Below are 15,355 nucleotides of genomic sequence, written 5' to 3'. Positions count from 1 at the left end.
TGAGAAAAAGTGACTCTATGTAATCGGTCAGTGTTAGTCTGTCCGGCCGTAGACACCACCTTAACGTTGGACTTTTCTCGGAAACTATCAAAGCGATCGGGCTCATATTTTGTTTAGTCGTGACCTCCAATGACCTCTACACTTTAACGATGGTTTCGTTGACCTTTGACCTTTTTCAAGGTCACAGGTCAGCGTCAAAGGAAAAATTAGACATTTTATATCTTTGACAAAGTTCATCGGATGTGATTGAAACTTTGTAGGATTATTCTTTACATCAAAGTATTTACATCTGTAGCCTTTTACGAACGTTATCAGAAAAACAAGGGAGATAACTAGCCTTTTCTGTTCGGCAACACACAACTTAACGTTGGGCTTTTCTCGGAAACTATAAAAGTGACCGGGCTCAAATTTTATGTGAACGTGACTCATTGTGTTGTGAATAGCAATTTCTTCCTGTCCATCTGATGCCTCATATAATATTCAGAACTGCGAAAGTGACTCGATCGAGCGTTTGCTCTTCTTGTTTAAAACCTTTTTCTTACGTTTTGTTAACGTCTTTTTACGTGTGTGTTTTTTTTTTTTAAACGCTTCCTTAGTTTACTTACAATTATTTAGCACATGTTTTTGACCTAGATATATTGAAAGTAAATAAAGTATACTTGACTTCATTTTTTATTTTATATATTTTTTTTTTGTGGTGCGAAAAGCGAAAAAACAACTTTCGGGTCGTCGCTTAAAAATAGGGTCGGTCGGGTTACCGGAAACGGACATATTTTTCTTTTTGGCCTAACCACAAATGCTTTCGGACAACAAAGCAAACATGTTTTGGATCATAGTTCGATTTGTTTTGTCTACCTGAATGGTTACTTTTTTTTAGATTCTCTGTAAACTGAAAGCAATTGGGGAACTTTAAAAATATGATCCTTCGTCCGATCGTCGCTTTGTGCAAAAGAGAATGCTTGTGAAGAGTAAGAGTGACACAACATGTCACTAAATAAAAATTACATCACTACAAATACGTCATACTCACCCTATTGTGTGGTTTGCCGTCACAGGCACCTGAGACTAGGGGAGAAAAAGTGAACAAAGCACTGATATTTTACTCTTTTTTGTGACTTTGCCAGTAATCCATAACAAGAAACTGTTCACAAATGTGGCCCCTTGGAGGAGAAAGCCCTTTCCAATAATTTGTATCATGATTTTCATTTAGTTCTATACATCACATGCTTATACTTATGGACGCGACAACCACATTTTAGATAATTCTTCCGGCATGTTTTCGACGCAAATTCATAAAAAAAAATCATAGTTTCCTCCTTATTGCAAAGAAATTTCATTTTTGTAATTGCACCATTCACAACTACCAAAGAATGTAAAAAATGGTTTTTATTTTTTCAAAAGTTGCTACATTTGACACAATGACTTTTGTGTTTACAAGAAAAGGGACTAGGGTGATATGAAAGAAGTAATCAGAACTGCCAACTGTTACGCTTTCAACGACATGCTTATGCTACGTTTTAATTCAAATTTCTAAATAATTTTAATACAAGGCGCACAAGCTCCCTAATTTTGTAAGTCCTGGTGCTCATTTCTTCTTCTCATTCTGTGTTGTGGTCAGAATATTGGTCATAAAACATTGTCTACACTGAAAAGGTGCACTGCAGACAAATATTTGGGCATTAATTTATTATGTTTGTGCTTTCCAAATAAACTTTAAAAAAAAAGTCTTCTTACGCGAGATAGCATAACAGCAAATGTGCGGATACATTTTAAACAATGCTTTGTGAGTGAGTGGTGTGTCTATATAATGCAATAACAAGGTGAGTCAGTTTTACTTTCAGTGTTCTTTGCTCTTCAGTTTTAAAGGTACTGAACTTGTCAAATCCAGGGACACGGAGCCCCTGGGGCTTTTAGTCATACCTCATGCAGCTATCCGTTTGAAGAACTACCAAGTTTCATTGACTTGCACCCAAAGAGTCAAGAACTGCGATTTTTGAGTCACTTGAGAAAAAGTGACTCTATGTAATCGGTCAGTGTTAGTCTGTCCGGCCGGCTGGCCGGCCGGCCGGCCGTCCGTAGACACCACCTTAACGTTGGACTTTTCTCGGAAACTATCAAAGCGATCGGGCTCATATTTTGTTTAGTCGTGACCTCCAATGACCTCTACACTTTAACGATGGTTTCGTTGACCTTTGACCTTTTTCAAGGTCACAGGTCAGCGTCAAAGGAAAAATTAGACATTTTATATCTTTGACAGGAAACTATCAAAGCGATCGGGCTCATATTTTGTTTAGTCGTGACCTCCAATGACCTCTACACTTTAACGATGGTTTCGTTGACCTTTGACCTTTTTCAAGGTCACAGGTCAGCGTCAAAGGAAAAATTAGACATTTTATATCTTTGACAAAGTTCATCGGATGTGATTGAAACTTTGTAGGATTATTCTTTACATCAAAGTATTTACATCTGTAGCCTTTTACGAACGTTATCAGAAAAACAAGGGAGATAACTAGCCTTTTCTGTTCGGCAACACACAACTTAACGTTGGGCTTTTCTCGGAAACTATAAAAGTGACCGGGCTCAAATTTTATGTGAACGTGACTCATTGTGTTGTGAATAGCAATTTCTTCCTGTCCATCTGATGCCTCATATAATATTCAGAACTGCGAAAGTGACTCGATCGAGCGTTTGCTCTTCTTGTTTTACGAATTAATTTCGTACTCGGACCCGGCTGGTCTTGACCTATTTTTGGATCTAAATTTAGATCAGGTAGATCACCACATCGGAATCACTCAGTTGAATCGAACTCCGACCAAACACCACGTAATAACTAGGTTAATTTATGCACTCGCGTGAACAAGAAACTGTCGAGCTGCACAGATGTCGTCGTTGGGTAGTTTTGGGTTTGTTTTACTACCATAGGAGGATTTTTGAACTGTAAATGCACTCAGCTGCAACAAAAACGCAAAACGAAGGCTGTGAGCTGCACTGTACCTTTAAAAAGTAACCTCATTGAAAATCGTGATGGTGGTCGCTTACACCTAGTACACTGCAGCAATGGGCAAAGGGAGGCAACCTCAAAGGACACTTTAGTAGGAAGGTTGTCTTACAGTTTTACACTTTACCAGCACAGTCTGTGGCAGTATATTCTTGTCTATTTGTCTTGAGATAATGCAAGACTGTCAGCCTCACTTACTGATCCATCAAGAGCAGTAGTTACTTTTAGTGAGCGAGCAAACAACATGAACAACAACAGTCATGTCTTAAAATTTACTGGCCTCTGTCCCAAATTAAACTTTCAGGATTGACATTGAACAAATATTTTATTGTGACTGAGCTTTAGTCTTATTTGACTGCTTTTTTGTTTGTTTATAAAGGAACACGATAGCGATCACAGTGGAATCGTCTACAAGGACAACAACCATTCTATCTTTGAGGAAAAGTTGGTGGAATCCAGGCTCCGTCCGCGCACAGGACCAGGGTAATGAACTCGTACATGAGATCCATAGAATTGGTTAAATAAGCTTGTAACCTACTTTGAATCAATTGTAACTAATATAAGCCACAGTGTTGAAAATGTGAAACGCCACCACAACCTGGCTGAGACTGAGAGGTAGCTTTGTGGTGATTATGGTTGAATGTTTTGGCTTTGAGTTTGACATCAAATAAAATCTGAGGTACATGTAACAACAAAACACAATGACGAAATAATGTACACTATCTTTATTGAATGTGATTTTAATGGGGAGGGAGTGTTCTTGATAAGGTTTTGCATCTTAATATCTAGATATATATAAAATTACTGGAGGAATACACGGCTTCGCCGGGGTGAATCGCGAGACAGAGACAGACAGCGTGGCGGTTCACCACAATCACCTTTGAAGGCGAAGTCCTCTCAAACGGGATTGAGAATTTTAGAGCTTATTTCTAAGCCCTATATTATCTGTTATGGCTTCTCAAATGCCAGAACATACAGACAGACAAAAGCCGCCAGACCCCATCACAAACTGAACTCTACAATCCACAGGTGTTGCCTCCACACACACACACAGACGCCGTATATATCTATCTTTATATGTATAAATATATAGAGATAGATGACAGTGGATTTTTCGATAAATAGATTCGACCTTTGCACTTTTACAGTGAGGACAACTTACGGGTACATGCAAGGAAAGCCCACAACTTCTAAGGCGAACAACTCTGCAGAGTCTGCTGTGAAGGGCGACGGTAGTCTCCCTGTCACACTCGACCCCCTTTGAATGAACTTTGTCCCCAAAGTTCCGAACCATGGACCCGCCAAGCTTAGGTCCCTCCCAGGTGGAATGGGAACAGCACGAAAATGATTCAGTGGCCTGAACATTTCATGTCGAGTCCCATCCCCAAATGTAACCGAGTGCCGAAACACCACAATCACCTTTGAAGGCGAAGTCCACGGGATTGAGAATAACTGTTATGGCTTTTCGAAGGAAGGCCTGAACATACAGACACACCAAAGCCGCCAGACCACATCACAAACAGAACTCTACAATCCACAGGTGTTGCCCACACACAAACACACACACACACACACACACAGAGAAGCCGTATATATATATGTATATCTATATCTATAAATATATAGAGATAGATGACAGTGTATTTTTCGCGTGGCTATAAATTGATTCGACCTTTTCACTTTTACAGTAAGGACAACTTACGGGTGCAATGAAAGCGTTCTGGACAGTGCAGTGACATTCTAAAAATAGTAACGTAGTAACGGGAGTATGGATTGACGCCACACGAAGGAAGGGAGATAAACGCTGAAAACACTGGAGAAGATAAGGAAGAGTTACTGGGAATGGATCCAGAGAAAAACCAAAATCGGTTCAGCGCTGCGCGCTGAGAGCACGTGTTGAAATATCTCATCGAGCAGGTTGTGTCCAGGGTCTACCTGAATATGCCCACCAAATTTTAAACAGATCCATCGAGAACCTTGGGCGTGCATCGCGGACACACACACACACACACACAGACACAAATCGTATATATATATAGATATAGATAAGGGTCAAAAGATATTTCTGAACGCTGCACTACTGTGTGTGTGTGTGTGTGTCTTTTCTGTGCATAGTTTGAGTATGGTTTTATTCTTTGTATCATATTAGAATGGTTGTCTCTGTGGTTGCACCTGTTTTGATTATTATATTATCTCTTCCTTTGTTTTGGGTTTCTTTCAGAAGAGCGTACAACTATGTGTATGGCGACTCATCTGAAGATGGTAAGTGACTTGTTTTAACAGCTGCTGACTCTTCAGCAGTTTCATTGTTGCCATGGTTAGTTTAATATAATGCTTAGCTGTTGATTTTATTTGTATGTCGGCAGACCATCAGTACTATGAGCCTTGTTTTCTAGGTAAATGGGGTCGCGTCTCTCAGTCATACAGAAGGGGAATGATATAGCCAAGGATCCCATGATAATCTGCGTTTTGCAAGTAGCTTTGTGGTGAATGACAAGGTTTACTAGTTGCAGACCCTGTCATTATGGAAAGTGATAAGACCTTATCTGGTTAACATGGTGCCAGTATCGGTAACATGAACATTGGTTTTGCAGACCTGATGTCAAGGCATCGTCGCGCAAGGATGCTCAAGGAAAGTCCCTTCAAGGTTTCTAGACGTGACGGTAGACGAGCGGTGATGCGCGGAGAGCCCGAACCCAGCAGCGACGAGGAAGAGGAGCCGAGCAGGGGCCGTTGGCGCAGCGCCAAAACCATAAGCGTTCCCAAGATTCGCAGTCGCGAACAACCACAGGATCCACATGATGATACAAGGCAGGACGAGCCTGATGGAGAGCTTGAGGAGGATGAGGAGGGCGACGAAGAAGATGATGAAGATGACGATGCCAACAACAGTGCCTTGAGGCGAAGTTCGCGTCTGCGCAAGAGGCCTTATAGATTCCGTGGAACCAACAAGGATCTGAATAAAGACGGCGCTACTACTGCAAGCTTGGAGCGAGAGAAGAGACGCCGATCTGACCCCAATAATTCAAATGAGGTTTGTGGTTGTCCTTGTTTGTTTTTGCCTCCTTTAAAGGGCAACTGCATCTGGCAGAATTAGATCTGTGTATGCCTTCTGCAGCTGTTGAAGGTGATCTTTTATCAGAGGTCTGAGAATTTGACATCCCTGGCTGTGTTCGGTGTGGAGGGGTGGTGTTCAGAAACCTGTCACAAAGGTTGTCTGTTTGAATCATGTCAAAGGCAATGCTATGATTAAAATCAGTTTAAAAAACCAAGAACGGGCGAAGTACAACAACAAAATTGACCCTGGAGCTAAAACAAAATCCCAGAATAAATGTTTGATTGTGCTCAAAGTATTTAGTATCTGAAATGTATGTCGATTCCTGAAATGATCTGTTACAATTGATTTTCATTTGCCTCTCAGTGTTATGGTTAATTTATTTTCTCCTAGCATTTCTTGAGGTGCATGTATTGTGTGTATCTGTAGATGATGTGTTCGTTGAGTTGTCAACTTGTGTACTTTTTATGCTTGTTATGAAGGTACATGTTTTTAATTGAAAATACCATCGAACGCAGAAGAAGAAGAATTGAAAATACATGTAAGTATTAACGAAAGTGGGTGGGGAAAAACTGACGTCTTCTATTTTTTTTCTCAGGAATTTGATGACATGTACAGTCGTGTCAAAAGGCCCAGAACCAGAAAGTCGGACAGGGGGAGGCGATCAGCATCTCATTCAGGTACACCTAATGAATGTTCGCATTAAATAATTACTGCCTTATGCTCGCTTTGAATGTTGGCACAGGCCATGTTCGCTGTACAGAATTCTGTACATGATTCTCAGCCCTATCTTCTCAAACACCCAGCCCCAGATAGTCATAGAGAGACCTCCGTTTTTGACTCACATGCGAAGCAAAAGTGAGTCTATGTACTCACCCGAGTCGTCCGTCCGTCCGTCCGGACGTCCGGAAAACTTTAACATTGGATATTTCTTGGACACTATTCAGTCTATCAGTACCAAATTTGGCAAGATGGTGTATGATGACAAGGCCCCAAAAAACATACATAGCATCTTGACCTTGCTTCAAGGTCAAGGTCGCAGGGGCCATAAATGTTGCCTAAAAAACAGTTATTTTTCACATTTTTGACTCACATGCGAAGCAAAAGTGAGTCTATGTACTCACCCGAGTCGTCCGTCCGGACGTCTGTCCGGACGTCCGGACGTCCGGACGTCCGGAAAACTTTAACGTTGGATATTTCTTGGACACTATTCAGTCTATCAGTACCAAATTTGGCAAGATGGTGTATGATGACAAGGCCCCAAAAAACATACATAGCATCTTGACCTTGCTTCAAGGTCAAGGTCGCAGGGGCCATAAATGTTGCCTAAAAAACGGCTATTTTTCACATTTTTCACATTTTCTCTGAAGTTTTTGAGATTGAATTCCTCACCTTCATATGATATATAGGGCAAAGTAAGCCCCATCTTTTGATACCAGTTTGGTTTACCTTGCTTCAAGGTCAAGGTCACAGGAGCTCTTCAAAGTTGGATTGTATACATATTTTGAAGTGACCTTGACCCTGAACTATGGAAGATAACCGTTTCAAACTTAAAAATTATGTGGGGCACATGTTATGCTTTCATCATGAGACACATTTGGTCACATATGATCAAGGTCAAGGTCACTTTGACCCTTATGAAATGTGACCAAAATAAGGTAGTGAACCACTAAAAGTGACCATATCTCATGGTAGAAAGAGCCAATAAGCACCATTGTACTTCCTATGTCTTGAATTAACAGCTTTGTGTTGCATGACCTTGGATGACCTTGACCTTGGGTCAAGGTCACATGTATTTTGGTAGGAAAAATGTGTAAAGCAGTTCTTAGTGTATGATGTCATTGCTAGGTTTAGTTACCCTAAAGGTCGAGGTCAAGCATGTGAGTCGTATGGGCTTTGCCCTTCTTGTTCCCATTTTCTCTGAAGTTTTTGAGATTCAATACCTCACCTATATATGATATATAGGGCAAAGTAAGCCCCATCTTTTGATACCAGTTTGGTTTACCTTGCTTCAAGGTCAAGGTCACAGGAGCTCTTCAAAGTTGGATTGTATACATATTTTGAAGTGACCTTGACTCTGAACTATGGAAGATAAGTTCTTAGTGTATGATGTCATTGCTGTCAAGGTCAAGCATGTGAGTCGTATGGGCTTTGCCCTTCTTGTAAGATGATTCATGCATTCTTTTAGTGCATGACTGTCATTGAAGTCAGATAACCAAGTCAGTGGGAGCCTTGCAAGGCATCAACCTAGCCGCTCAAAGTATTTATGTATGTATGTATGTATGGGGAGATTTATATAGCGCTTGACGTTCTCTAGGCGCTTTACATATTAATTTCTGCCGTGTGAGATGGAATTTTTTTACACAATATATCACGTATTCACATCGGCCAGCAAACCTCAAGCCTATTAGGGCGAGCATTCTTCTTCTTCTTCTTCGGCGTTCCAGGATTTTTGGCCTCAGGTCAGACTTCAAGTTTTGTAGCTTGAATAAAGCTAGTGGTCAGGATCAGGGAGTCTTTGGTGCCCCAGAGTTGCTCCTGCAGTGTGGCACCTTGTGGCCAGTGATCTGTTCTGGCTTCCTGGTGGAGCGGGCAGGTCTGCAGGATGTGCTCCGGGGTCTGTGGGCCTGTTTCGCACGGGCAGTTCGGTGTGTGCGACAGACCAAGGCGGTGCATGTGGGCACGCAGTCGACAGTGTCCAGTCCGTAGGCGGAAGAGGATGGTCTGCTGATGGCGCTGTAAGTTGGGCATCTGATCATCAGATGGCAGGCTGTGTTGGGCATTCCAGGTGGTTTGGTAGTGTCTTTTCACCAGGGTTTTGGCTTCACTGTAAGAGACTGTTGGTCTTGTCTGCTCCAGATGGCTGCCAGTCTTGGCCAGTCTGTCCGCTTCCTCGTTCCCTGAGAGGCCACAGTGAGCAGGGATCCACTGGACAGCGACATTTGTGCTCTGGGAGAGAGTACAAAGAAGACGCTGGGTGTCTCGTTCCAGCTGCTCTTTGGGCGACTGCAGGCTTTGGACGGCGGATCTGCAGTCGGTCAGGAAGACGGCGTGAGAGGGTGGGTGTTCGCTGACCAGGCTAACTGCTTCTCTGAGAGCGGTGAGTTCTGCCCGGTAGTTGGATGACAGCTCTCCGGCAGGCAGGGATCTTGAAAGGGTGTGTCCGTCTGGGTAGCGTACCAGGATCCCGCTTCCTCCGTTTTTGATGGCACCATCTGCGGACCCGTCAGTGTAGATGTGAGTCCATACTGAGGCGTTGTAGTCCTGGTGCATCATCTCCAGCGTGAGGTTCTTGAGGACTGCGTCCTGCTGCTCTCTCTTGCTGGTCACTCCTGGCATGTCAGTAACAATGAGCACCTTGCTGAGCTGGCTGTTCCACTCTTCAGCGTCTTGGAGGGGCTCTTGTTCTTCAGGGGTGCGTGGTAGGAAGCTGGTTTGGGTTCTCTCTAGCTGCTTGGCCAGATGGTTGAAACTGCTTCTTTTCAGCCTGTTCTTCGTCATCTGTTGGGTGTGCTGGTGTGCTGGGTGAGAGGGGAGTCGTTGCAGCTTCTCGTACTGCACGATGACCTTCTCTTCTCGTCGGTGGTCCAGGGAAGGGAGTCTGGTGGTGGCTTCAAGGGCGTGTATGGGCGTAGTTTTCGTCCCCCTGTGATGATGCGCATGCTTGCGTTCTGCACTTTGTTGAGCCGGCTGGTGTTGCTCTTCGCAGCTGTGGCCCAGGCTGCAGCTCCATACTCCATCACAGGGCGGACGTGTCCCGTATACACCTGTCTGAGGATGTTGCTGCTGGCTCCCCACTTTGTGCCAGCCAGTTTCTTCATGATGGAGAGTCTTCTCGTAGCCCTCTTCTCCGCCTCTTTGATGTGTGGGTTCCAGGTGAGCTTCTTGTCTAGCTTGATACCTAGGTAGGTAGGGGTGTCTTCCTGTGGTATTGCCTGGTTGTTGATGGTCAGTTGGAGGGTCTCTTTGGAATTGGAGAGGGAGAAGCAGGTGGCTACGGTCTTGAGGCTGTTCACGGTGACACACCAGTCTGTCGCCCACTTAGAGGTGATGTTGAGGGCCTCCTGCATCCGGACTTTGGCGTTTGCGGTGGACTCGGCAGCGCTCCACATCGCAAGGTCATCGGCGTGTAGGGCTTTGGAGATGTGTCTGGACAGGCTGTTGGTGATGTCGTTGATGAAGACGACGAAGAGGGTGGGGGATATTACTCTCTTGGTTCTGTGGCACAGGAAGTTCTTGATCCAGTTGAACATTCGTCCAGCGATTCCTGCCGTCAATAGCTTCAGGAGGAGGCCTTCCTTCCACACCTTGTCGAAGGCCTTGGAGAGGTCAATGAAGGTGGCAATGACTTTCTTCTTCTCCTGGAAGGCATTCTCTATTGATTGGGTGAGGTAGGTCAGCTGGTCTTCAGTACTCCTGTTCTTCCTGAAGGCAGACTGTTCATTGGTGATCAGGTTGTTGGTTTCCAGGTGCCACATCAGCCTCTTGTTGATCATGCGCTCGAGGGTCTTGCCGAGGCAGCTGAGTAGACTGATTGGTCTGTAGCTTGTCTTTTGCTTGCGGTTCTTGTCCTTCTTCAGGATGGGTATGATGATGGCCTCTTTCCATGCTGAGGGGAAGACGCCGGATCTCCACGACTGGTTCAAGAGCTCAAGGAGCTTAGTTCTGGCAGCAGGCCCGAGGTGCTTGATCATCTCGTTGCAGACTCCATCCTTTCCGGGCGCTTTCTTGCACTTGAGTCTTTTGATCGCATCGACGAGCTCTGCCATGGTAAGATGGGCGAGCATTCACCTTTCACGGCCTTTATTCCAAGTCACACGGGTATTTGGTGGACATTTTTATCTATGCCTATACAATTTTGCCAGGAAAGACCCTTTTGTCAATCGTGGGATCTTCAGTGATGAGACTTCTCAGTATTTATACTGAATTCCGTATTTTTGAAGGTCCCAGGGGTCATTCTCGAGATTCGTGCAAATCCGTTGAGAAAATATTAGGGTATATATAGATGTTATAAGGTACGGGTCAAATGGAAAGAAGGCACTGACATTGCATGTGACAACTGTAAAGCATGTGACCAAAGTGAAAGACCAGCTTACCAACCAGTCAGTTGGGTCATTTGGCTCGATGGTAAGACAATCTCTCTCTCTCTCAGACTCTCTCTCTCTCTCTCTTTCTCTCTCTCATACTCATATTTTATTTTTGTTTCTTTTCAGTTTCATTATCGTCTATTTTTCTGCACTGTTTTAATGTTGTTGTTGTTGGGGGGTTGGGTAGGGTGGGTTTTTTTTTTCTCCGAATTTTAAATTTAGGTATGTTTTAACGGTTTTTATTGCATTTTGTTGTTTTTAGTAGATTTTTTATGATTTCAGTATTTTTCAACTTTCTGTGGTCTCATGTCTGATCTTTAACGTGCACACCCCAATGTAAACACTATCTTTCCTTGGTTCATAATACTCATGCACCTACAAATGTCTTTCAGATGGGACAAACGACGATGAGAAAATTGACTCCGCAGACGGGACTCAACAGGAACGACGATCTTACTCTTTGAGGGAGCATAAGCCCAGAACTCAGCTGTACATTGCTCCAGCAATAGGTAATGTGCTGTTTTCAGTGTCAACAGCTCGGATTTATTTAGCAGCCCTGGGACAAATGATTTATGCTGTTTTAAGTTATAGAGACTAAATTTGTAAAAAGGAAGGAAGAGGAGTATAGACAAATTTCAGAAATAACTTGTCGGGTTTGTTTGTGAAAGAGTGGGTACCCTTCCTTTTTCTTCTTCTTCTGCGTTCCCAGCCATGCTAAATTGTCAATCCAGTCTACAGGACGAAGTCCGCGGTCCGCCGCAGCAACGTTACCAATCCCCACAGCTTCTTTTTTTCTCGGACAAACTTACAGGGATCGCGTTTACGCACGATTTTTGCGTATTTGACGCATTTTAAAAGTCGCTGACGCGTTTTTTTCGCCGCGCCGCGTAAGCCATACGCAAAAATATTGTAACTTTTTCTTGTCTTCACGCAGCGCTTTTGCTCTGACTTAATAATCACCCGATCCTGAAACTGACTATAGGGCTCGAGAAGTGACGACACACATGAAATCTGCGCGTCAAAACTAAAGTCCGTTTCTTTTTGCATCGAAGTATCGCAAACAAACGTAACAAGGGTATTACCAGATAATGTCTTGTCGGATAATGAAACAGACATTAGCTGCTCTCCCATCTCGCGCTTCCAAAAGGCGGAAAGTGTGTCTAGTCGTATTAGAGCGGGAAACAAACTCGCAGGGCCCGAAGGTTGGAGACAGCAGGGGTGTTATTCGACAGGCGTGCGCGGAGTTCGACAGGAAAACTCGCCGTATTTAGGTAAGGAGTGTCTTTAAGTCTTTCGTGCGTGTTTTGTTTGTGTCTGTACGTGTTTTCGTAGTACGCAAAAATATTGGTCCGTGACGCGTTTTTTTCGTTTCATTGCGTATGACTTACGCGTTTTTTAAAAAGCTAGCGCGATCCCTGAACTTATGACACATGGTTCCTGTACATGTGTATGAGACACACACCCTCGCTAGCTACTGGCCTGTAATGTCACGTGGGAAAGTTTCCCCACGTGACATAGGCCAGTCACTAGCGATGGGGTGTGTCATACACGTGTACAGGAATCATGTGTCGATTATTTGTACAAGAAAAGCTAGTGTACTCACTCTTTCACAGCCCATACAATCCTGAGTTATTTCCAAATATCATCTATTGTCGTGGATGGAGGATTTTACTTTTCAGTGAAAGTTGGTTGTATGTAGGCTAAATCTGTGTGTTGTTGTTTGCAGAAGCAATCAAGAAGAAACCAAAGCAGCCATCCTTATTCAGAGAAACCCCACCGAGGAGGATTCACAAGAAAGCAGGATCGTATCGCTCTCCTGCTCATCGCAGAGCCCACTTTAGGTAAACTGACACTCTTTCCTCTGTTTGTGTGCTTGTGCACTAGTTTGTGTGCATGCATTTATAAGAATTGCTTTTGTTACTTGTTCTGTACTGTAGAAATGGGTGCTGGTTACAGATGCCCTTTTATTTGATAACCTAGAGCCTGTTGATCATACCCTGGGTTTGCTCTGCATTGCAGGAAACGTCATGCATTCCATGGCAGCTCCAGCTCTACTTCATCGGACCCATCCGATAGTGGAACCGAGACATCAGACGAGCAACGATTTAGTCGCAGAAAAGCAAAAAGCATGAACAAAGCCAGGTCTAGGTAAGCTTTGAACCTGTTACTTTACTCTTTCAAAATGTGTGTGTGTGACAGAGAACTCAGAATATTTTTTGCTCCCAGGCTAAGTGCTAAGCTTGGGGAGGGGGGTATGGGAGATACAAAGTCGATGTGTGTGACAGAGAGAGTGGAGGAGAGAGAGCTTATCCGTGGCTCAGTGCGGTCGAGTTTTGTTGTTATTTTGAACTTGTTTGTTGCAGGATCTGTCCCCTGAACTTCACGCCTGACATGGTGTCTTCATCGGCTGTGCTGAAGGACAGAGTGAGGACAGGGGCCAGTCTGGCTGACGTTGACCCCATGGAGATTGACAAATCGGTCAGTTACAGTGTTCACCTTCATTTCAGTTGCAGTTTAGTCTGCATGTCCAAAAACCTATTTCTCTGAACTTAAATTAACCTTATTACCTTGCGGGTTAAAGCATAACCTGGAATTGGCTCTGGATTCTGTAGCATAGCCTGGAATTGGCTCTGGATTCTGTAGCATAGCCTCGTTTTGTGTTTATTCAGATTTGTTTTGGGCCTGCAAATGAGATGTGTACTTAGGGCTGTACTGTAGAATCGAAATGAATGAAAGTTTAACAACCATCAAAATATGTTTGTACTCTAGAGAGTAGAATGCACAACCTACCACCATTTTACCGTGCCTTTATGGTGCAAATATTACAAACTACAGTCATCGACCTAATCATTTAGAAATAAAAACGTTTTGTCTCAGGGATGTCGTTAGGCGTCGGACATTGGACATATAACCATGAAAATCCCCAAATGTCCGATTCACATTGCCGCATGTCGGTCAGATGTCCTATCGTTTTAGCCTGAGCGTGGTCATTGTCCGATAAGTACTCCATTCCTTCGGACAGCGCGATATTCGTTAATTTTCATTTCAAGATACAAATCTTCTAAAAGACCGAATGCTCTCGTGTTCAGCTGACACTGAACTTGCCAGTGCCGCGTGCGGATCTTTTCTTTTGTCGGGAATTCCTGAACCGTTTGCGGTATGCGCCGTTTGGGTATAACCGTCTCGGTGCAGCGCACTGATCTAAAAATAGTGGATTATTTTTAGATCAGTGCATGCTACAGGAGTACGGGAGACAACTCCAAGTGACTAAATTTGTCGTCTGCTTTTGTTTTCGATACGAGACGAAGCACTGAATTATGCCGCTGAAAAAAAACTAAAGCCTGCAAAAGATCTGCATTAGATCAAACCGATCATTTTGTTTTTCAACTTTTATCCAAATTGTAAGGCTTCTTTTTAAGCCTACTGTCTATATGATACTTACCGAGACAGTACTATTCTTGCACATTATCTATTATAGGCCGAAAAAAATTGGACAAAACGCTGCGTGGGTACAATTATCTCCCATAACCATGCGCCACCGTGGATCCCAAGCACTGTCTGAGTGCTTCCCCCTTACAGGATGTAGGTGGCGCGTCCTCTTTCTTTATGAGCTGCAGACCCTCAAAAAGCCCATAACATATCAAGAGGGGAGGCGGGAGGGAAACTCTAATAGTACTGTCTCGGTAAGTATCATATAGACAGTAGGCTTAAAAAGAAGCCTTACAGTCAATATAACACTTACCTCGACAGTACTATTCTTGCACAGAATACCAGAGTGGTGTGAGGGTGATATGTAGAGTATTAAACTCCTTAATCAAAATCACTTAAATCCAAGGATTAAGATACCCAGGCAATTTTCGAACAGTACTACTGTAAAAGAAAATATACCCAAGAAAAATACCTTAGACTGACGTGACCATGCTGGCAACCACTGCTTTGGCAATGCCATACGACTGGTCAAGCCTGAGACTGGAAAAGTCTCGCATATAGTGGTTAATAAACGTGGCTGGAGTCTTCCAGAACGCGACCGCCATTATGCTTTGGAGCGAGGCACCCCGCACGTGCGCCAACGAGGAGCCGATAGCCCGAATCTCGTGTGCCCTGATGTCAGGGACCACATCCACTTGAGCATGAACATAAGCCTGTTTGATAAGCAAGGTCAGCCAACGAGCTAAAGTTTGTCTAGAAATATCCGATTGGTACTTCGGATTAAGC

At 43.7% G+C, this 15,355-nt stretch overlaps 1 protein-coding gene across 1 annotated transcript in view; it reads left to right on the top strand.

Annotated features, from left to right (window-relative positions):
* Positions 1 to 15,355, top strand: part of LOC138966298 (uncharacterized) — a 77,623-nt gene that overhangs the window by 1,104 nt on the left and 61,164 nt on the right. Inside the window, exons 2-9 of the mRNA XM_070338473.1 lie at positions 3,378 to 3,481; positions 5,220 to 5,260; positions 5,593 to 6,032; positions 6,652 to 6,733; positions 11,533 to 11,649; positions 12,867 to 12,981; positions 13,160 to 13,288; positions 13,504 to 13,618. Of these exons, the coding sequence (XP_070194574.1) occupies positions 3,378 to 3,481; positions 5,220 to 5,260; positions 5,593 to 6,032; positions 6,652 to 6,733; positions 11,533 to 11,649; positions 12,867 to 12,981; positions 13,160 to 13,288; positions 13,504 to 13,618 (1,143 nt within the window). The remainder of the gene's footprint in view (positions 1 to 3,377; positions 3,482 to 5,219; positions 5,261 to 5,592; positions 6,033 to 6,651; positions 6,734 to 11,532; positions 11,650 to 12,866; positions 12,982 to 13,159; positions 13,289 to 13,503; positions 13,619 to 15,355) is intronic.

Source organism: Littorina saxatilis, linkage group LG5 (assembly GCF_037325665.1).
Source record: "Littorina saxatilis isolate snail1 linkage group LG5, US_GU_Lsax_2.0, whole genome shotgun sequence".
In the NCBI taxonomy this organism is placed as follows: domain Eukaryota; kingdom Metazoa; phylum Mollusca; class Gastropoda; order Littorinimorpha; family Littorinidae; genus Littorina; species Littorina saxatilis.
This window is presented reverse-complemented; position numbering and strand designations above follow the sequence as displayed.